General features: G+C 42.8%; 2 protein-coding genes across 20 annotated transcripts in view; one reads left to right on the top strand and one right to left on the bottom strand.

Moving 5' to 3' along the window:
- Positions 1 to 20395, bottom strand: part of FBXO36 (F-box protein 36) — an 86866-nt gene extending 66471 nt beyond the window's left edge. For all 3 annotated transcript variants that reach the window (XR_012507194.1, XR_006725222.2, XM_045517435.2), the window contains exon 1: positions 20076 to 20395. Coding sequence is in view for 1 of the 3 variants with exons in the window: in XM_045517435.2 (XP_045373391.1) it covers positions 20076 to 20171 (96 nt within the window). In the remaining 2 variants the exon portion in view is untranslated. The remainder of the gene's footprint in view (positions 1 to 20075) is intronic.
- The window catches only part of TRIP12 (thyroid hormone receptor interactor 12), a 132737-nt gene continuing 130115 nt past the window's right edge, over positions 19784 to 22405 (top strand). For 4 of the 17 annotated variants that reach the window (XM_074364452.1, XM_074364451.1, XM_074364449.1 and 1 more), the window contains exon 1: positions 20586 to 20809. The gene's annotated coding sequence lies outside the window, so the exon portion shown is untranslated. Of the gene's footprint in view, positions 19802 to 20583; positions 20810 to 20958; positions 21145 to 21331; positions 21437 to 22405 lie in introns of those variants that run through there. The other 13 variants (XM_074364448.1, XM_074364447.1, XM_074364456.1 and 10 more) reach the window with 10 other exon arrangements.

Here is a 22405-nt window from a genome sequence, read left to right as displayed (position 1 = left end):
TCCCTTCATCTCCACTGTGTTATTGAGGATCGAGACAAAAATCCCTTAAGAGGGCTTTCCACCTTTACACTCGAACCAGGCTAGATCCAACATGGCAGCCAAAGGTCTCTTACTGAGATACTAATACAAATATGGTTTTTAAATTTTCACGTAAAATCTTTCAAAGGTTCTCCAAGGCGTGGCATACAAGGCCCCCCAGATAGTGACCTCCCTCAGCATCACTTCATGCTAAACCCCTGACTACATGCTACATTTCAATACAGCACTTGTAGTTTCATAACCGTAGTATCACAACTCAGTGACTTTGCTAAAATGCATCCCTCCTGCCTAGAGTTCTTTCCCTGGAAACTATCTATTCCATTTTTCAAAGATTCAAATGCCATAGTCACATCTTGAAGAAAACCCTTCCTAAGACATGACTCCCTACCTTGTGGGCCACTTCCTATCTTTGTGCCATTTTTGAGCTCTGTTCTTATTTCCAAAACACTATAGCAAATAGGATTATTATTTCTTAATCCAGCAAATATTTACTGAATCCCCACCATGTGCTCAGTATTGTGCTAAGAGCTGGATTCAAGACCGCGTGCCAGCTGAACACAGGCTCTTGCAGCCTTGAATCTGTACAGCTTATGTTCGTAAAAGCTAATTTCCACTCACCATTTCTTGTTTGCTCAAAAAGAAATTTTCTTTTCCCCCATCAATCTCAATGAGACGCACAGAAATTGATGTTGCCTATTGGTGATCATGTCAAGAGAGATTTTCTTCAGTGTCTTGTTGCTTATTCAAAAGTTCATTTATTTTTGCTTTGATGACTCCATGCTGTTGGCTGCCACTATCCAGAGTCATGGGGATACTTAAAGTGAAAAAGTCGGGGGATAACCTACATTTGACCTGTCATTTCTCAAGCTCTTTCCTCAAACTTACTCTTGAAAAAGGCCAGGTTAAGGGGATTCCTGGCAGAGATGAAGGCAGAACTGAGAACAGGATGAATTAGTAAGCAAAGATGAGGAAAGGGCATTCCAGGTGGAGGTAGTGTCATCGAAGACTGGAGGGCACCGGTGACACTGGGTGAGTTGAAGAGATGATGGTCCCCCATAAATCAGGTTGCAGAGGCTTAGCTCTCAGACACCTTGGACACTGCAAAGCACGACACCTGGCTGTGCCCCCCAGGTCATACATGCCCAATGGAAGTGCAGTTCCAAGGCTTCGGGTACCTGCCTCTGCTTCCCTACTTCCCCCAAGGGCTGCACTGAGCAATTTCTACTTCTACTTCCTTTTAATCTTCTCAGATTCCAGTTTCCTCTTTTACTGTCTATCCCAAGCAACAATAACCTTGAACTGAAAAAATCTTAAGGATAGAGAAGATATACAGAAGGAAATCCAGGTACACTAAATTTTGCACACACAAAAAGAAATCCAAGTTAAAGAGAAATGTATGATTTAGAGCAGAGTATAAGAGTGCATTCAAGGTAGATCAGAAATGTTTGGTGTATTATTCATGACTGCTTGTCTCAAGAGACAGAAATTCAATCTTGAGTAGTTTAAGTAAAAATGTAGTCACATTGGGTTATGCAGCTTGGAAAGGCAGTGGTGTGGCCGGCCTTGGGCTCGACACGATCCAGGGATGTAAATGACAGCATCAGATTGTCTCTTTGTCAAATAGTAGCTCTTTCTCTTTCCTTCTGTTTCTGCTCCTCTCTCTCATTGGCCTCATTATCATCTCCTGCAGATGGGGGAGCCTGGCAGCTAGGAACTCCAAGCCTACATCATCCAGCTTGAGGATCTTCAAAGAAATGAGAAACTAACTCTCTTGACAAGAGGGTGAAGCGTCCCAGGGAATGGTTGTCTTGCTCCAATCTGTGTCACTACCCACACCTGTCCTGGAGGCAGGCCGGTTAATGACTGGCCAGGCCTAGATCATGTGTCCATCCTTGTGCTCAGACCCCAGTGAATCCCCTCAAAGGACTGGAGGTGGAAGGAGTGGGGAGGGGCAGCACCTGAAATAAATTCTGGGCAGAAAAAAAATTGTCAGTTTGGTTGGAACAAAGATTTGTGACAAAGAGTATGAGGAGACAAGTGAAGCAGGAAATGGGGCCCGATTGTATAGATCAATATCCTGGAAGTGAAATGGAGCACCAGATTATTTCGCAGGGTCCATACACGTGTGTGCACATATGTGCGTACAGCTGATTCTTGTTGCTCACAGTAGTTAGGTTCCTAAAGTCGCCATCAATGCTGAATTAGCAAATACTGAATCATCGACCTCCAGGAAACAGAGGGGTAGATTCCTGTGGGCCACTGGTTGCATTTTCAACTGATCAATACATAACCTTGTTTTGTGTATGTCTTTGTTTAAAGGTACTTTAATATATATTTGTTTTGTGTTGTTTTTTTTTATTTTTTGGTGGTGGCAGTAATTAGGTTTATCTATTTATTTATTTTTAGAGGCGGTACTGGGGACTGAACCCCGGACCTGGTGCACAGGACCTCATGCATGCTAAGCCCGCGCTCTACCGCTTGAGCTATACCCTCCCCCCAACATATACTGGTGATTCATTAACAGTGAACTTACTGCAATAGCACTGTAACTCACTCTGGAACGAAGCTTATCTAACACACATATTTTCTCCGTAAGTCACAGCCTTCTTGTGCTTAGGAAAACTAGACAGCATGTCAGCACTATGCTTGGGGGCCATCTTAAACAACAAAGTCACCAACAAAAAGCCTGTAGTGCTAAAGGACACTTGTTTACAGGATGAGCTGAAACAAGGAGACAGAGCATCACCTTGATGGACCTCAGCTGGGAACATGCCAGTGGGTGGACTCAGTTTTTCCTCTGCTCTGCACATGTCTAGGAACGGCTATGAAAGCATCAGGAGTATATTGAGTTGGGCGTTACTGATGAATCTTAGCGAGCAGGCAAATTCTCAAGTGTGGAATTTGTTGCTCATGAATATTGACGGTGTGTTTTGGAAGATACATCCAGCAGAGGTGGGCAGGATGAAGGAGGGCGCCAGGTGTGGACACTGGACAGAAAAGCAGCAGCACTGGTGGGAGGGACTGAAGGAGCAACAGGGAGGGAGTGAGGGATGAACACTCAAGTCCAGAGGAACGGAGGATGGGACATGACATCCAACTGGACAGAAATGAAGAGGACAAAGTAAAAGAGGGAGAAGCCAACAGCTTAAGCCTAGGAAAATGCAAAACCAAGGAAGGGAATCTGATTTTGAGGGGCAAGACGACAAATTCTGAAAGGAGGCTTTAGTCCTCTCAGATGCCATGTGCTCTTCATGCAGGGTTTTTTTTAAGCTACATTTAACTGGCTTAAAAAGTAGTGAGTACTGTTGTACTACTAAATCTCTCCACTTCAATCAAAACTTCATTAATAATAATACTAAATACAGCACTTATAATGTGCCAGGCACTGTCTTTGGTTCTTTGTATTTATTAGCTTGTTTCCCCCGGCCTATGAGGTGTCATTAATGGATCCATTTTTCAGTTGAACAAATGGAGGCAAAGGGTAATAACTTGCCTGCAGTCCAACAACTAGAAAATGGCAGAGTCGGTTTATAGATTCCATGTGCTTAACCACCATGTCAAACTCATCGTACTGGTTATTATTCGCAAACTCTCCTTGACCCCACTGCTGTCTTCCTGCCTCTTTCTGCCCCATCCCAACAATTCCCACCACTCCCCCTCCACTCAGTTTACGGCGCTGCCAAAATTGCTCGCTGCTTCTCATCTAAAATAGAACAGTAAAAAACATGTTCACCCTCATTTGATTATTTTTCTTCTTAACAAACAATGATTTTTAGCTGTCTAAACCCATTTCAAACTACAGCTCATAAATCTCCAAAGCTCTATTTTAAAGTTTCTTTTCTGAATAATCCAAATTCTCCATTTTATTACACTTAAAAATATGAGTTTTGCTAGTCTTTAGAAGAAATTCAGTTTTCTCTTTCATAATTAAAATAGTAACATAATCTAGGACTTTTAGGTACTAATAAAAGAATTCTTTTTGCTTTAAGCAACTCATTTGATAACCTTGTGTTTAAAAAAGTGATACTATCTTCCTAGTTGGAATATTGTAATAAAACCACTGGAAAATCATAAATGGGACTGTTAAGTAAATACAAGCATTTTTATGGCGAAATGTAAACTTGCTTAGAACATTGACACAAATACCTCCTTTGTTTTTGCTAGCTTCATTTTTGATTGCACTTCGATTCCTCAAACATAGCTGGTCTCTAGCGTGGAGCATATGGAAGAGGTAGTTTTTGAGAAAAGAGGGTGGGAAGAACTTAATTCAGAAAACACACACTACTCTGCATCCGGCATCTTTATTCAACACATACAACCGCATGCAGTTCTTATGAGCACATCGTGGGAGCGGTCCACATCAGTATTTTGTCCAGGTCCAAGCACACAGCCCACAGTGTGCCAGCAAAGCTGCCAATGGACCAAGGCTCCTGCACGCTATACATACCTACCTGCCTGCTATTTCATTTTTTTAATTTAATTTTTGTCTTATAATAATAACCAGCTGACTTTGCCTTGCACACCCTTATTCACGTTAGAGACACTGAGCTTCAAAATGCCGGTCTCGCCCACGGCTGCCGTCTCTGGGGCTGACCCTCCTCGAGCACACTTTGCTCTACAGGTGACAGCAGCTTGCCACACCTGCCACTGTTGATTGGACCAAGGTGGCCGTCTGACCTGGACCAGTCAGGATGGTTTCAGTTTTAGGTGATGGAAAACCCTCTCGACCTGGTTTGAGTGAAAAGGAGAACCTCACTGGCGTACACAGCTGTAGGCCTAGCAGGTTCCAGAAGCTACAGACGATGCCACGAAGACCTGGTCGCTCTCTGACCGCCCGGAGCCTTCCCCCTCCGGGTTGGCTGCACCCACAGGCAGGTCGTGCCTGGTGGCAAGAAGGCTGCTTGCAGCTCCGGGCTCACAGCACCTCAGCTCCAGCAGAGGTAAAGGGAACGTTCCTTTCTCAACTGTCTCAGCACCTCATTGGCTTGGACTGGCTTGGACTGAGTTCTCTAAGTCACGCTGGCCATCGGCAATGGTGGGCCCAGCTATTCAGACCACGTGCAGGGAGGGTGAGGGAGGCGTGGTTTCTTCTGAGGAGCATCAGGGCACTGTTACCACAAGAAGGGAGACAGGTGCTGGGGGCAAAAACATCAGCTCTTAACATGTGTTCTAAGGACAGGCAATATAATGGGCTTGACTGGCCAATGAGGAGGTCTGGTAGGCAAAGGCTCCCCAACAGGGACAACTGGCTGAATGAAAACACGAGATCCTCTCTCTAGAGGAAATGGAACTTGAGGCCCAGAACTGAGCGGTTGGTAGGGCAGGATAAACAGAAGGACATGGAGACCGAGGGACAGGGAGGGAGATGGAGTGGTCAGGCACTCCGGGAGAGGAGCAGGTAAGACCCAGTGGACTTGTGCTGTGGGGTGAAGCTGGACCAGAGCTGCAGTCCCTCCCACCTGGCTGTCCTGGGGCGCCTGGGACCCGCTGGTCCTCAAGCCTCGGATACGTGGCTGAGCTGCTAGGACCCCCATCGTTGTCTCCAGGTGCTTCCTCATGATGAAGACTTGCTGCATTTAGTGAGATGAGGAACCCAGAGGAACTCAGAGGACCTGACCGACACTATCATGCAGGGAAGGTAAAGACAAATGGGAAGGAAAAGAATGAAAGGGACAGAACGTGGTCAGGGCAGAGTGCAGTCTCCTGTGCTCTCAGGAGCCCAGGTGCTGTGCCAGGGTGGCGTCGGGGCTGGGTAGACTCCCAGAATCCATCTATCTCTGGCCCGACTTTAATTCTAAGCAGCCAGCTGGAGAGGTTCATGCCCTCTCCCTGCCCCCACTCCCTCCTCCAAGTCCTGAAGAAGTTCAAGGTCACAGCAAGCTTCCAGGAAGGTGAGTCATGCTGTCTACTGGCTGGGCAGCTTTGAGCCCATCTAAAAGTTGAGTTCTTTACCAAAAGGTGAGAATGAGTGGCAACTTGCTAACTCAGCCACACCCCAAAAGCCAAGCTTCATGCCCCCTCCTCTCACCACACCCACCCAAGGTCATGTTCCTTCTCTGGGTGTCTTGTTTTTTGCTCCTCTCTTGGCCAGTAGCTTGCACGCAGTTAAGAATGGTCTCTTCAAGCTCCCTCTTTACCTTTGTATTTCAGTTCCCTGCAGCTAACTGACCACATCCCTTTGAGTCTCTTAGTCCAAATTTTCAAGAGAAGGCTCATCTTTTCACCCTAGGCCACACAAGTCACGTGGCTGCTGGTTAGCCAATGGAGCAACTGGCCTAGAGACAGGTGTCCATCTTGGTCCAATTAATTGTGCACGGGGAGGGGCAGGGGGTGGCCCACTACCCATGGTGACATCTCAGACGGGGCTCAGACATGCAATGACTGATGCATCCAGACAACGGTACTTCCCACCCACCGATTCAGGTGAGTCGAGCAGGTGGCCATCAGTATCCTCACATAATCTATTAGTTTCTTAGGACTGCTGTGACACATTACCACAAACTAGGCGGCTTCAAACAACAGAACTTTATTGCCTCACACTTCTGGAGGTTAGAGGTCTGGAATCACAGTGCTGGCAGAGCCATGCTCCCTCTGCGGCCAGTAGAGGAGTCCTCCTGTGCCTCTTCCGAGCCTCTGCAGTTTGCCAGCAGTCTTTGCAATCCCTGTCTGCATCACTCTGGGTCTGCCCTGGTCATGACATCACCTTGTGTGTCTGTCTTCTCAGGGCTGTCTCCTCATAAAGACATAGGTCATTTTGGATTTGGACCCACCCTACATAACTAGTAACACATGCAATAATCCTATTTCTTAATAATGTCACTATATGAGGTAATGGGGCTAAGATGTCAACATGTATTTTTGGGGGAGAACACAATTCAACCCATAACAAATACCTACATGGGTTAAACAATTGCAAATCAGACACATACTAACTGTTTCAGCAGAGTTACTCCCAAACGCACAATCCTTCTGTGAAAGGCATATAACTGCAGCGAACACTATGACGAGGATGTGCCTACTGTGTGTTCATGTATTCACCAAATGTTCCTAGTGCTGGTGCTTATTAATGAAGCAGTCTTGGTGTTACTAACCTCCCTCCAAAAAAAATAGAAAAAAGGTTTAAAAAAATTCTGTATTCAAAGGTAATATAGAGGAATGATTTTTGTTTCACTTGTTTTAAGATTCTTTAGTCACTGCTTAAATAAGGTCTACTAATTAGAAAAAATAACATGGTACAGTAGGCAAAAAGCTAAAGCACTAAAAATCTGCCCTACTGCCTCTGAGGTTCTTTAGAGCGTCTCACATGGAAACTTGGTAAAAGCTTGTACAGGCCGAGATGGCCTCTGTCTTTAAGCAAGAGAGAACCTTGGGTAACAACTTCAGGAAGGAATGACGGTGAGGATGAGCGTAACGGAGGAGCTGGAGGCAGCCCCGGAGACCGAGGTCAGCATAAACGGGTCTGAACTTGTATTCAGTTTTTCTTTTGAACACTAACCTCTCCCTTAAAAAAATGCGAGAGACATTTTAAAGGTCTTACAGAGGAGAAAGACTCATCTTGGAACTAGAGGAACCTACCAAGATAGTGTAAGGTAGGGAAGGAAATTGTCAATAATCTGTCTATCTTACTTTATAAAACCCTTAAAGGGTTATTATAAGATAGAAAGTATTGTCTCCATATTTTTTTGGTGGGGGTAAGAAAATGAGACCATTTCAAGAATTTCATTGCCCACTGCACTCTCTCCCATTTCTTCCTCATCGCTGGGGCCAAAGTCACAGTTCAGTCCATCTGGCAGCTTCAACGTCATTCTCCTCTGCAAAAATCCTCAGTGGATCCCTATTACCTAGAACACTTGTTTTCATAGTTTTTTGTAGCAGAACCCTTTTATTGAGGGACATTCTGTGTAAGATTTTTATATTTATATTTGTATCGATTTAGGTTTATCTATTGAATAAAAGGGGTATTTTATGTAGATCTTTTTATAAGTTCAGATTAATAGTATTTACTTATTATCAAGTTAATGAGAACAAAAAAACTAATCTGATAAAAAGAGAACTTTGAAATTCAGCAGTGAAATAATAGGTGAAAGGAATACTCGTGTTACTCAGCAGCAGTAGTCAATTCTGCATTTTACTATAAGGAAAACCCTGATCCCCATGCAGATAATCATAAGTCTGTCCTCCACATTATATCCAGAGTAATCTTTTAAAAATGCAAACCTGATTACCATACTTCATCAACTCTAAAATGCCATTGACTGTAAGTTGTATCATTATTTTATGTCTAGCTCAGAAAGAAAAAATGCTAATTAAACTTTGATTTTGGAGCTATTACGATGTAAAAAAAGTGTGTCACACAGTCATCGGGATATAGCATGCCAGCCACTTCATCCTCTTAACAAACCAATGGCCTCTGGTTCTCTCAGTATCCGGACAAACTAGAAGCCAGCATGGCCTCAGCACCCTGCTCTCTGCCCTCTCTCTACACTGGCCGTTCCACTAACCAAATCTTCCAGATCGCAGATCAAGCTTCACTTCCTCTGGAGAGCCTTCCCTGACCTCCCTGACCAGACACATCCTCAGGCACTTGGGTGTCCCTCCTTGACAGCACTTCCCACGGTTGGCATCTGGTTTGGTTGACATCTTAGTTTGGCTTATGTGTTTATCTCATCAGCATCTAGCTCCATGAGGGCGGAGAACATGAACTTTTGCACCCTACTGTATCCTCAGTGCTTGGCACAGCACCCAGTAGCACCTGGTAGGCAGAAGGCACTCAAATATTTGTTGGATGAATGAATTGAAATCATTTTTTAAAAATTCACATGGCTGATTTTAGAATATGTACTCTTCAAAGGATCCAGAAAATCCAAAAAACTAAGAGTAGTTAAGACTTCTGTTTCAGAGTTGGATGATTAACAATTATCTAACAAATTCTTGTCTCCTTATCACAAATGCCAACTTCAGACAAAAAGTACTGAAAATTACTATGTGTTAAGACCCTCTCTAGCTTGATGTCACTATCACAAGGCGTTTTTGTGAACTGTCAGTGGTTTAAGGTTCTGTTCTGAGCTGGAATATCTGATTTTCAGGCTTACTCTCTGCCCTGATTATACCTGCCTTGTACAGGCATGAATCCAGAGGGTTGGTCAGAACTCAGCCTTCCCAAACAATGACACATTTGTAAGACATTCTACAGTATTTACAGCGATGACAGATGCTTTTCTCTGTGGCCTGTACCAAAACATGTTCATCTCGATTTTTGGAAGCACAAGATGATAAAATTTGGTATATAAAACATTTGAAGGTGTTTATATTTCTTTTGTATTACAAGTTTTAAATTAGTGAAAAATATTCCCAGAGAGGAGATTTGAATAAAATGCTTGTGGAACCTCATAAATGCATTTATTTGCAAAACCAAAGGGTAATTTGAAAATCACTGACTGGCTGAATCCAGTCTTAATTCTCAATTCACCAGGCATTTCCTGATCTGCTCCCCGGCTGCTTCTTGGTGGTCCCCACCCAGGTTTTCTTCCTTAATATCCAGGGGAACAAGCTCTGTGCTTGCACATCCTGGGCCCACAGGACTGTCCCCACCTCTTCCTTGTCTTGGTCTCAGCTCACATCTAGTCCCCCTGAAGTCTGCCCTGACCACCACCTGCTACTCAGGATTCTCTCCAGTGCTCCCCCCAGAAAGCTCACATCTCTGCCGCACAGGTCACCGTGCTGTAGTCTGTTTGTCTGTCTCCCCACAGCCTGCAAGCTTCCTGAGAGAAGCCCTTGCTCTCACAGCCTTGACAACCTGAATGGTTTCAATTTTTGCCAGTGGAAAAATTGGTATCTTGTGGTTTTAAATTATATTTCCTTGATCACTTAGTAAGGTTGCTAGTACGTATCTTTCATGTTTACTTGTCATATGTATTTCTTCAGGTGACTGTCCATCTCTTCTGCCTATTTCTCCATGAGGCTTTCTTACTAATTTGTAAGACTGATCACCTTTGGATACAGAGCATATTAGCCCTCTGCCTCGTAAATATGTGGCCAACATTTTCTCCCAGGTAATTTATTCATTTTAAGTATCATTCTCAAAATAAAATTTTATTTTAAATGTACTTGATCTGCCATTCTTTTCCATTACAGCTTTCAGATTCAGAATACTGCATAGGCTTCACCTCCACATTAAAAAAACATTCACTTATTTACATATGGTAGTTTCATAGTGCGTGTTGGTGTATACAGCATTTAGCTCTTCAACCCATATAAGATTTTTATAGGTAGTATGAGAGTACACATTTTTAAATGCACAGTATGAGATGGGATTTACTTAATTTTTTCTATTTTTGTGACAAATTTGATAGCCAACTGTCACAATAATTATGGAGTAGTTCTCCATTTCCCCACTGATTTGAAATGTCAAGTGAGCATTTTAGATGAGACTCAAAGAAGGGGACTGGATTTGGATGTGGGGAGACCAACAGGAAGTCACCCAGGTGACTGGGGCCAAGTGTGTAGCAATGCCATGGGAAAGGGATGGGTGTTACTTAGCAATGGTGAGCACAGTGGTCCCAGAGCCTGGAAACACACAATTTATAATGATCTGAAGAAAGATTTGGAGAAAAACAGCAAATTTTAGTGTCTAACTAAAGTTTGGGTTTTTTTTGGTTTTGGTTTTTTAAAAATAAAATTCACTATCCAGTCAAAATAGAAACTAACAAACTTGAAATAAAAGGAGATATAGTTAATCTGAGTTTAAAAAACTTACAGGAAACATCATACTTTATAGTGAAATATTGAAAGCCTTCCTCCTAAGTCCAGGAACAAGATAGGAATGCCTGGTATTATTTCTCTTCAACATTTTGGTGGAAATCTTAGCCACTGCAGTAAGGCAAGGATAAAGAAGACATGAAGATTAGGAAAGAAGAAATATATGTCATTATTCTGAGATGACATGAATGTGTCAGGAAATCTGAAAGAATTATAAATTCTTTTAGGCAGTACATTCTTTGACATGGGTCTTAGCAATATTTTTTTTTGGATCTGTCTCCTCAGGCAAGGGAAACAAAACCGAAAATAAACAAATAGGACTACATCAAACCAAAATGCATTTGCACAGGAATCTATCAACAGAACTAAAAAGCTGCCAACTGAATGGGAGAAGATATGTACAAACTATATCAGATAAGAGGTTAATATCCAGTATATACAAAGAACTCTTACAACCCAACAACAATAAAAAACAAATAACCCCACCCCAATGTTTATAGCAGCACTATTTACAAAAGCCAAGACATGGAAACAACCTAAATGTCCAGTGACAGATGACTAGATAAAAAAGTTGTGGTGTATGTATACAATGAAATACTACTCAGCCATAAAAAATAAAATAATGCCATTTGCAGCAACATGGATGGCCCTGGAGAATGTCATTCTAAGTGAAGTAAACCAGAGAGAGAAAGAAAAATACCATACATCACTCATATGTGGAATATTAAAAAAAAAAAAAAAAAGATAATCCAACGGAAAAAAAAAAAAAGACAAATGAACTTATTTATAAAATAGAAACAGACTCACAAATATAGAAAAAAACCTTATGGTTACCAAGGGGGAAGAGGGTGGGAAGGGATAAATTGGGAGTTTGAGATTTGCAGATGCTGACTGGTATATATAAAATAGCTAAACAAGTTTATACTGTATAGCACAGGGAACTATATTCGATACCTTGTAGTAGCTTATGGTGAAAAAGAATATGAAAATGAATATATGTATATTCATGTAGGACTGAAGCATTGTGCTGTACACCAGAAATTGACACATTGTAAACTGACTATACTTCAATAAAAAAAAAGTAAAGGTAAAAAAACAAAAACAGAAACAAAAAAACCAAATAACCCAATTAAAAGATGGGCAGAGGACCTGAAAAGACATTTTCCCGAAGATGTACAGACAGTCAACAGACACACGAAAAGATGCACAACATCACTCATCATCAGGGAAATGCAAATCATAACCACAATGAGATATCACTTCATATCTGTCAGAATGGCCATCATCAAAAAGACAACAAATAACAAGCACTGGTGAGGATGTAGAGAAAAGGGAATCCTCGTGCACTGCTGGTGGGAAGTAAATTGTTGCAGTCACTATGGAAAACAGTATGGAAGTTCCTCAAAAAATTAAAATAGAACTAACATATGATCCAACAATTCCACTTCTGGGTATTTTTCAAAAGAAAACAAAAACACTAATTTGAAAAGATATATACACCGCTATGTACACTGCAGCATTCTTCACAATAGCCAAGATATGGAAGCAACTTAAGTGCCTATCAACAGATGAATGTATAAAGAAGATATGGTATATGTACACCCACACAGTGGAATATTACTCAGCGATAAAAAAGAACGAAATTTTGCCATCTGTGACAACATGGATAGATCCAGAGGGTATTATGCTAAATGAAATAAGTCAGAGAAAGACAAATACCTACGGCTTCACTTACATGTGGAATCTGAAAAACAAAACAAATGAACAAATATAACGAAACAGAAAATCATACATATAGAGAACAAACAGGTGGTTGCCAGAGGGGAGAGGGATGGGGGGCTGAATGAAATAGGTGAGAGAAATTGAGAGGTACAAACTTTTAGTCACAAAATAAATCAGTGACAGGGATGAAATGTACGGAGTGGGAATATAGTCAATAATAATGTAATATTATCTCTGTAAGGGGACAGATGGTAATTAGACTTATCATGGTCATTATTTTGTAATGTGCAGAAATATAGAATCACTATTTTGTGCACTAGGAACTAACATAGTGTTGTAAGTAAATTATACTTCAACAAACTTACTGAAAAAAGAGATCAGATTTGTGGTGGCCAGAGGCAGGGACTCTGGGAAAGGGGAATTGGATGAAAGTAGCCAAAAGGTACAAACTTTCAGTTATGAGATAAATAAGTACTAGGGATGTAATATACAACATAATATATTAACACTGCTATATCTTATATATGAAAGTTGTTAATAGAGTAAATCCTAAAAGTTCTCATTGCTAGGAAAAATTTTTTTCTTTTTCTTTTATTTTGTATTGATATGAGATGATGGATGTTCACTAAACTTACTGTGGTCATCATTTTGTAATGTATGTCAGTCAAATCAGTATGCTGTATACCTGAAACTTATACAGGGCTGTATGTCAAATACATCTCAATAAAACTGGAAGAAAAAAATTAAAGAATTATAAATTATTAGTGTTAGTGACTTAGCAAGATCACCAGATGAGAGGAAACTTACCAGAAGCAAAAATCGACTGTGTTTTTATTACTAGGTCCAAATGTAAAATATAATTGTAAAAAGGAATTTAACTTACAATAGAATAAAAAAATTCAAACACCTAGAATTCTAACAAAATATATGTAAAATTTCCACACTGTAAGAAATCTTTGAGCAAAATTAAAGCACACCTAAAAAATTCTAAAAGGAAGGATATACTGTATTTGTGGATTGGAAACCTCATATTGTAAAGATGCCAATTCACCCCACATGGATCTATACATTCATTACAATCCCAATCAAAACATCAATAGGTATGTCTGTGGAAATATAAGCTGATGATAATAACAATAATAAAAAAAAAAACACAGCCGTGAGATGACTAATTAGTTACTTCAGTCATTTTCACATTAAAGTGAAGTTTGATTGATTTGGCACTGAGAGAAGATAATGCAACATAAATACTTAACAAACATTTCTTCAGTACCAGGCGCACTGCTGGCTGTTTTCCAAAGGGCATTCCCCAGAACCACAGACTCTGAGATGCTCAGAGAAAAGGGGTTGGGGAGTGGGGGGCTCATGAGTAGGAAGTGCTCCTGCTACAGTTTCCTCTCGGAGACTCATGCTGCACAGCAGGATTTTAAAACCTCTGAGAAATTTCGGAGAAGAAAAGCAAACAGAATTGTGTTGAACCCAGGATTTTCCCATCTTATTTGATCATGACCTCTCTTTGAGGAACAGTGGCCTGGAGTGCTTTTTATATATTTTTGGTGCTCACCATTATCTGTGAAGGAGCCATGGGTGGAATTATTCATTTTACAGATGGGGAAATGAAACCTCAGGCAGGTGAAGACTTACACCAGGTCATGTAGCTACTAATACAGAACCTACCATGCAAACTCAATTTTTCTAAAAAAAGAAAAAAAAAATTCAGTGCTTTTTCCAGGGACAAACATTACTTTCATCTGAAAGAACATTTCAGAGATGGACTGAACCTTAGTTACTGATCTCTTAAGACTAGTAACCTTATTATGTTGATGAAGCAACTAGGGCCCAGACAAATTAAGTGTCTTGCCCCAGGTCAAGAGCGTGCAGACTAGCAGGAGGAATGAAAGGATCCATGACTCAGTGACTCCCAATTAAGTGCTCTACTGCCCCATATAATTAGGAGGCAAATCTGTGTCAATGGAGGGTGAGACCAAATTAACTGCCCAGGTTGAGGAGGCGCTCAGAGATGCTGAACGAACCATTTACCTGGGAGAAGTTGTCATGTAATTTCGAAATGAGGATTTCAGAGTCATTTGATGACCAGGTTACAATAAAGTACAGAATATTGTTATTTTTAAAAGTTTAATCACCTTGCTTGTATTATTTTACCTCTCTACCCCATAAAGTGCCACAGGCCATTTGAAAAAATTAAAAGGAATATGAATTTATGATTAAAAGCGATGTCACAACTCTAATGGGGCCCATCCTGGATTGTCACAGGCTGGGCATCATTTTTCTGAGGTGTCAGATACGAGGAACGGCAGAGGCATAATGCAGGAGGCACGAACACCTGGTAGAGCCTGCACGGCAGGGTGGCTGCAGGTGCTGCCATCAGAAACACCAAAACATTCCTGGATGCGGGCCTTGTGCAGGGTTGGGCTGAAACTTCTAAAATGCGGCGAAGGAGGGAAAAGCCCATCTCTACTGGCAGAGGAACAAATGAGGGCTTTTGAGAGACAGCTGAAGAAGAGGAGGGTGAGTTGGGCCTCAAGCAGTGGGGAAGAGGAAACCAAGCAAATGCAGGCATTCTGCTGACCTTTGGACTTTAAAAAGAGCAGCAGTAGTATTTTCTCTGTAGAAACGTTTTGGCTGTGGCTGGGGGCCAGCAGGCGGAACGGGCAGCTTGGCTGTGAAGTTCCATCAGCGGGAAAGTTCCACTAAGGACAAGGAAAGAGTTTGAAGAGCCACATCCGTTTACTCTCCTCTGCTTTCCCTCCTCCATGTATGTGACTTGGAGACCCTATGTGGGGGGCAGGGCTAGGACAGAGCATGATTTAGCGGTTCCTGGGTCCCCTGGGAAAATACCATCCTAACATCAAGTTGACTGTATCCTAACCAGCTCCTGAAATGTGCCATCTGGTGTCTATTTATTTATTATTATTATTTTTAATGGAGGTACTAAGACCCAGGACCTCGTGCATGCTAAGCATGTGCTCTACCACTGAGCTCTACCCACCCTCCTTGGTGTCTATTTAATATGATTTCAATTACTTGAGAAATTCTGTTCTTTAAGCTTTACTGGAAGGCGAATATATCTATTCAGTAAACTACCTTTGCCCATCTTATTCTCCTCATCTCTCTTTTAGTTCATTAATATGATCTCATCTCACACCCAACAAGGCAAGGGATGGCAATCCTTTAGTTTCTCAAAAGTAATTACTACCTAGATTGAAAACAAAAAATAAAAGCAAAGAAGTAAGGTCAGGAGTTTCCAGACACTAAAATTTCCTTGAATTTTTACAAGCAACCATTAACCCATTTTGCACCTCCTTTAAATTTGTAGAATGAGAATAATCCGCCACCACTCCCCCCAAAAGGAAAACACAGCACGACCTTTGGTGACACAATTATCAGTGCTGCCCATGATTTAGTGTGGGACGTGGCTTAAAGGGGGTGCTGTTGAGACAGGCAGAAGCTGATCCACAGAGCAGGGCAACTTATCAAAGTTAAGTTATCCATGTACATTTTCATTTAAAATCCTTACTGCTTTTCTCTGATTATAAAAATATTACTGTAGAAAAATTCAGATCTTTCAGAAATATGTCATGCAGAAAGTGAAAGCAATCCGTAACTCCATCCTTAAGAACGAATCACTCTACCTTTTAACTCTAACATTTATTTAAAAGAAAATAAAACTGTTGTTGTTCTTTTGTAAATGGGATCATACTATGTTTAACCCAGCAACTTGCTTTCCTTGCTTAAGATTTCATTTGGTCTGAATAAATGAGAGCTTCATCTCATCTCTTTAAAAAGACTAAATAGTCTATACCAAGATGTTCTTACAATTATTTTACTTTGGTGAACATTCTTGCTCACACACCCTCGTACACATGTGAAAGCAGCTTTGGATATATGAAATTCTAGATAGGATTTGCTGGGGTGCATGTATTAACATTTTTTTTTTCAGACTGTACTAAATTTCAAATCTTTCAAATTGGTCTGTGGCTTGAAGTGACCCTAGCACAATTCTATGCTGTGAAGTCTACCTCTAAGTCTAGTTTTCTTCAATTCCTTTCTCAAAAGTCACTGAGATGACAGTTTCCTGTCACAGGCCGGCCTGGAACCTCAGATGTTTTCACTTTATCCGTGCTACAGCTCTAAAGCATGTCAAAAATACTTGTCACTTTTGGGGAGAGAGCTTTTGGATTTTTTTTTTTTTTCAGATGACAGTAGCTTCAGGTATCTTTTTGGAGTTTTGAGTAGGATTTAATGAGATAGATAACATAAGACTAATCTATTATCCAGTTCCTTCTTTTAGCTGCTGGAGTGACTATAACATATTTGTGCTCTTGGGGCAAACACCTGTGTTATTAGGTGTCAGAGGTTATGTCTGCCAACTCTCATCTACTTAGCACATGTTTACTGTTTCTAACAGTTTCCCCGTATTTGTCACATTAAACCTAAGTCACCAGTTCTGACCACCTTAAGCAACACTTTCATTTAGAGAGGGCAAATAAGACAGAATTTCAAGAGTAAAATACTTTTAATAGTACCCTCCTGGACCTCATAGTCTAAAATGATTTTTGCTTCCTCTGTACTCATACATCTTAATATGTTTGCGCTATTCATTAACTTGGCAATTGCTCAAGAACTTCCTTTGGACTTAAAACAAAAGTTAAACCATTTGAGTGTTTATATAAATCAAATCACTAACTATATTCTCCCTACTAGATTATATGCTTCATGAGAGGAGTAACTTTGTTTGGTTCACTGATGATTCCCTGAAAGTAGAACAGTACCTGGCATATAAAAGATTTCAACATTTGTTGAAGGAATGATAAATTCTTTGAAGGCAGGAATCTTCCTATATTTTGCATCCCCATAGTAAATGACAAGTTGCTCATTAAAATTAAGGAAAAGATCTTTATTCAGGAACACAACTTAAGATTTTCTTAGAAGCTGGCCTAAATAATACTGAAGATTCTTTCCAGCCCTAACTTATACATCGACTAGTTTCCAAAGAATTAGAACCCAGCATACTATACATACTACTAAAACTAGACTAAGAATAATTGCGTAAATCTCTGACTTAGGAAGCAGTACACTGATTTTTCTAAGACTCTGGATTATCATTATTAAGGTCAGATTTGAGAATTAAGCTATACTGACCCCAGGCTATATTCTGTAAATCCCCTTTCTGAAAGAATAAAAAAAAATCATGGCATCAAGTTTTTAACTGGGAGTGCCTCTGTAAGCATACAAGTATGACTTTAATGTCACTGCATAAGCAAAAAGGCAAAGGAATACTAACGTAGAATGTTTATATATTTTGGATCATGCCAGTGGTGGTATGATGCTAATGAAAGGTACATCTACCTTTAAATTCATGTCAAATGTGCAGCTGTTTGGATTTAAAGCCCAGTAAAAATAAAAGCAATGAAAAAGAATTAAAAAAGGGAAGCACAGTGAAAGAAGGATCCATTTAAATCTGGAGCATATTCTGGATAATATACAACATTTGGGGGAATAAAGGCAGAGAGTGAGAGAAAAAAAGTACAAGAATCAATTTTAGAAAGTCGCTCGAGAAAAAAAGTCCATTTCATAAAATACATTTAATTCTAGTCTTTTAGTACTTATTTATGTCAGATCATCTCTAACTGGATGTTTGGTTTCCTGTGCTGAAACTTAGAAAAAAATTATCTTGTGGTTACAAAATAGCATGTTCTCAAGATGCTTGACTGAAAAGACTATTTCTTTGGCTTACTATTTTTACAACAAATTTTACTTTAAAAAGAGATTGAATTAATCAGATTTGAGATTAACTCTCCCTGGTAGAACTGTAGTGGATTAAAAAAAAAAAGAAAATGGCTCAGAACTTGAAAAGAATTTTACACAGATGCAATTGACAGAAAAAACAGGGCCTGAAATAAAGGAGAATTTTTGATGCGTTAAAAAAAAAAGAAAGAAAAAAAAAAGAGAAAATAATACCTGAGGTAGGGAGGGGCAGGAAAAATTTCATGAAACAGAGTAGTTAGAGGAAGACATGTGCCCAAGTTAGATTAGGGAGCAAAGTCTGAAGGACAACAGAATTATTCTTAGGGAAAACCAATACCAAGAGGACTCCTATGGTTCATTTTCTAAAATAAAAAGGTAAACAAGTATTAACTTGTTGAGGCTAACGTTAGAGAATAGTACACTTGTACTACCAGACCCTCAAGGAAAAGAAATGCTCAAAAACAATTTTTAAAAACAAGTATGGAAAAGGACGTAAAGTAAAAATGAGAACATTCTAACTTACTTGAGGTAGGTGAAAACAAAAAATGAAGTAGGAATAGATAAGAGATTGCTTTCAATCATTCATGCTAGAAGTGAATTTTTAGGATCATACACTTTAAAGCAAATGGAAAATAGTCAATCCTAAATTTCAGCATTTAAGAAATTTCAATTAAATGCATAAAAATTTCTTTAAAAGTGTTCAATTAAAAATTTAAGTTTGACAGGCTATCACGCTTGTAATACGGAAATTATGCTTGTAATATTTATAAATCTTAGCTATAAAATATATTTCTATTTTAAAGATACTTGTGAAGCTATAAAATATCTCTATTTTATTTAAGAGCTCATGAAAAACTGATGAAACATTAAATATGTACGACTATACAAATATATGCAAAGTTCTAAATTTCATTTTATTGGAATACCATCTATTAAAGTGCAAGGTGCATGAATATCTCGGTGACAGGTGTAAGCTCAGAGAGGAATCAGAAACGAGTTCCGCGTGGAGGCCCAGTTCAACCTGATCATTTCATGGCCACAATAAATCATCCACAAAGCCCACCTTAAATAGCTAAAGTAGTCATAAAAATAGGCCGATGGTTACTTTAGCGATAACATAATCCTCGGTCTTATTGTTGTGGAGCAGATGTCATTATGGGTGGGGCTGACGCGCAGAGCAGCTGAAACATTTTTGTACCACTCCCCGCACACTTTCACTGGGATAGAAGGGGCTCCAAAAAGGTAAGGGGAAAGCTCTCAGCGATCAATTCCTACTAGAAATAAGGAAGTTTTGATGTGGCCTTGGTACACGTAAAGACCACGAGAAGATTTTTAAAATCCCCCATGATTAAATCCTACCCTGTAAAAGAGATCTTCCCTTTCTCCCCTCCCCTGCCGGCTCCTCCTTGGGACACTTGGCTGAGTCTTTCTTTCCCTCCTTCCCACGCTGAGGTGAGGCTGCACGCAAGCCAGGGACGCCTGTTTTTCTTTTCGCGCGGAGGGAACTCTGCGGGTAGGAACCCCGGGTGGCAGGAAGGGAGCGGGTGGCGTTGTGAGGAGGCAAAGAAAGCTCGCCGGTACGAGCCGGGCTAGGGTTGGGAAGGGACCCGCGGGCGGCCGGGCCCGCAGAGCAGGCCGAGGTGACGAGGGAAATCTCCCGGCTCGGAGCTGGGACCGGGCGCTTCCGGCTGGCCACAGGCGCTCTCGGCCTAGCGCTGCTCGCGTTCAGAGCTCCTCCGGGGCGGGCAGAGAGTTAGTAGAGAAGGTAAACCGCGGCTCGCACTTGCCTGGGACCGGGTGACCAATAACTGGTAATAGTCTTTGCTCGGCGGCGGGCCTTGTCCTACAATTTCGAAAAGAGTCTCCGGCAGCCACGACGCCATCTTTGGACGCCACCGTCGTCGCTAAGACAACCAGGAAGGGGCGGGGCCTGGTTGGGGTCATGGGGCCAAAGCCCTGGTTTAAATCGAACCCTACTTTTGAGCTGGCGGGCTGTTTCTAACTTAGGGTGATTGTCCTCTCTCCCAAGGGCCACAGGGAACCCTGAGCCGTGAAATTTGCACCTTCAGGTCCCCGGTGACCCGAAGGGGAATTAGTTCCTGCTACCACCGAGGGGAGGGGGTTGACCCCGGCGGAGGGATACCAAGCGAACCTTCACATTCTCCTTCCTGGTCCCTCGAAGGGATCGGGAGGAGATAGCAGGCCGCTGGGGAAGTCGAGCCGGGCGGTGGGAGAGGGAGGGGCGATGTGATGAGCCGCGAGTAGGCAGCGGGGACTGTCCCGCGCACGAGCCCGTCAGCCGGAGTCGGTGGGCAAAGTAGTTCCCCAAGGGTGTTGGAACGGGCGGGGAGGGAGGCGGCGCGGGCGGAGGCGCACGCCGGGCGCGGTGCTGCGGCTCAGCTGATAATTGTAGGGACCCGAGGAGCCGCCGCCGCCGCCGCCGCCGGGGGGGGTGGGGGGAGCGAGTGGAAGTTACTGCCGCGCCACCGAGTCCGGACCGGAGACTTTGGGGCCCAACTAGGTAATTGGGGCGCAGTTCCTAGCGGTGGGGCCAGGCTTGGGGGAGGGGGCTGTATTGAGGGGTTGGGGGGGTGGCGGGGGGGGGAGGAGCTGGAACAGAAAGTCCCAGGAAGCCGGGTTGTGTCATCGCCGCGATTCGGCCCCCGCTCGGCCTGTTCCCGGTGGCGGTGGCGGCGGTGGCGGCGGCGGGGCCGCGGAAGGACCGGGCCGGGGGTTGACGGGTTAGGCGCTCGAGGGAGACCACGGCTGGAGGGACCGGGGCCGGGCGGGAGCGGGGGGGTCTCTGGGTCCCCCCTCCGGCCCCCCGCAATGAAGATGGTCCTTCACGGAACTGGGGTGAGGCGTGCGGGTCTTGGGGAGTCCGGCGGGGGTCGGGGGGGCCGGAAGTGGGCTTGGGAGCTTGGAGGGCGTCTAGGAAGAGAGAAAGTGGGGGGCCGGAAGTGCAGGTGGGGGGTGTGAAGACGGCAAGGGTTCCCCGGAAATGGGATAGGGGGCCCGGAAACCGGGAGAGGGGAGGTTCCAGGGCCAGAGACGGCCCGGAAATGGAAACTAGGGAGCAGCTCGAGTGACAACAGTTGTGGGAAGCGAGGGTCAGAGGAGGGAGAGGCCGGAGTGACTTTAGACCGGAGTAAGGGGTTTCCTGCCCTGGGGGACGGTTGAGGGCGGGCGAGGCCGGGGACGGGGTCTGCGGTGGGCAGTTGTTTCAGCCGTGGGAAGTTGAGGCTGAGGGAGGATGACGCCGAGAGGGGCATGCAAGGGGGCGTGAAAGAGGCCGAGAAACTTGGCGGAAAGGAGCAGAGCATCCTTCTAAATAGATCAGCGTGGAAATTTGGGGGGAGGGGGTTAGGACCTGTGGGAGGGAGGTGGACCAGTTGTCACTCCAATCGTATTAGCATTCAAAGCGAGTCAGGCGATTAATTTATTTATATGTGGATTACATAAAACCTATTATAACGTTTGTCCATTCAGTTCACCGTCTCTCCATCCTCCCCACAGTGAGTGGGGTTTCTAGTTTTGAAACAAGTTAGAGGGGAGCTGAAGTAATGAAGGATGTGAAATCCCCAATCCTGCCCTTCTCCGTGTCGCTCCCTTCCCCAGAATAAGAGAAATCCTAAATTTGCTAGAGGAAAAAAGATTTAAAAACACATGCCAATTGGGGGTGGGGTGGGGGGATAACTTAGACCTGTGAACTCCTGCTGGGGGACGGGAGAGAATAGGTTACCCCGTGTGGCGAGGAGAGAACGGAAGGGGCTGCTTCTAAACCCTAAAGACAGATTTGTTTGTTTTTGATAATGTTTTACTTTGTCTGGGGGAAGTTTAGCTTAAGCTTGGTGTCTGGCGGTGGGTATAGTTTAATTGCTTCGTTAATTGGGGGAGGGGACGTGTCAGTGTGGGAACGTTCGTGTGTGTGGTGGGGGGGAGGGAGACGTTTAATAGCGCAGCGACTGTGTTCCAAGTGGACGTCTAACTGCTCCCCTGCTGTCTCCCTTCCTAGTCAGTGTTCCCCGATCTTTCCTGGGCTGCCAGATCACCCGATCCCGGGGCTTCCCTCTGCTTTGTAGGCCCTTCACTGATGTATTTAACTTTCTCTTCCTCT

This window comes from Camelus bactrianus, chromosome 5 (assembly GCF_048773025.1).
Source record: "Camelus bactrianus isolate YW-2024 breed Bactrian camel chromosome 5, ASM4877302v1, whole genome shotgun sequence".
In the NCBI taxonomy this organism is placed as follows: Eukaryota; Metazoa; Chordata; class Mammalia; order Artiodactyla; family Camelidae; genus Camelus; species Camelus bactrianus.
This window is presented reverse-complemented; position numbering and strand designations above follow the sequence as displayed.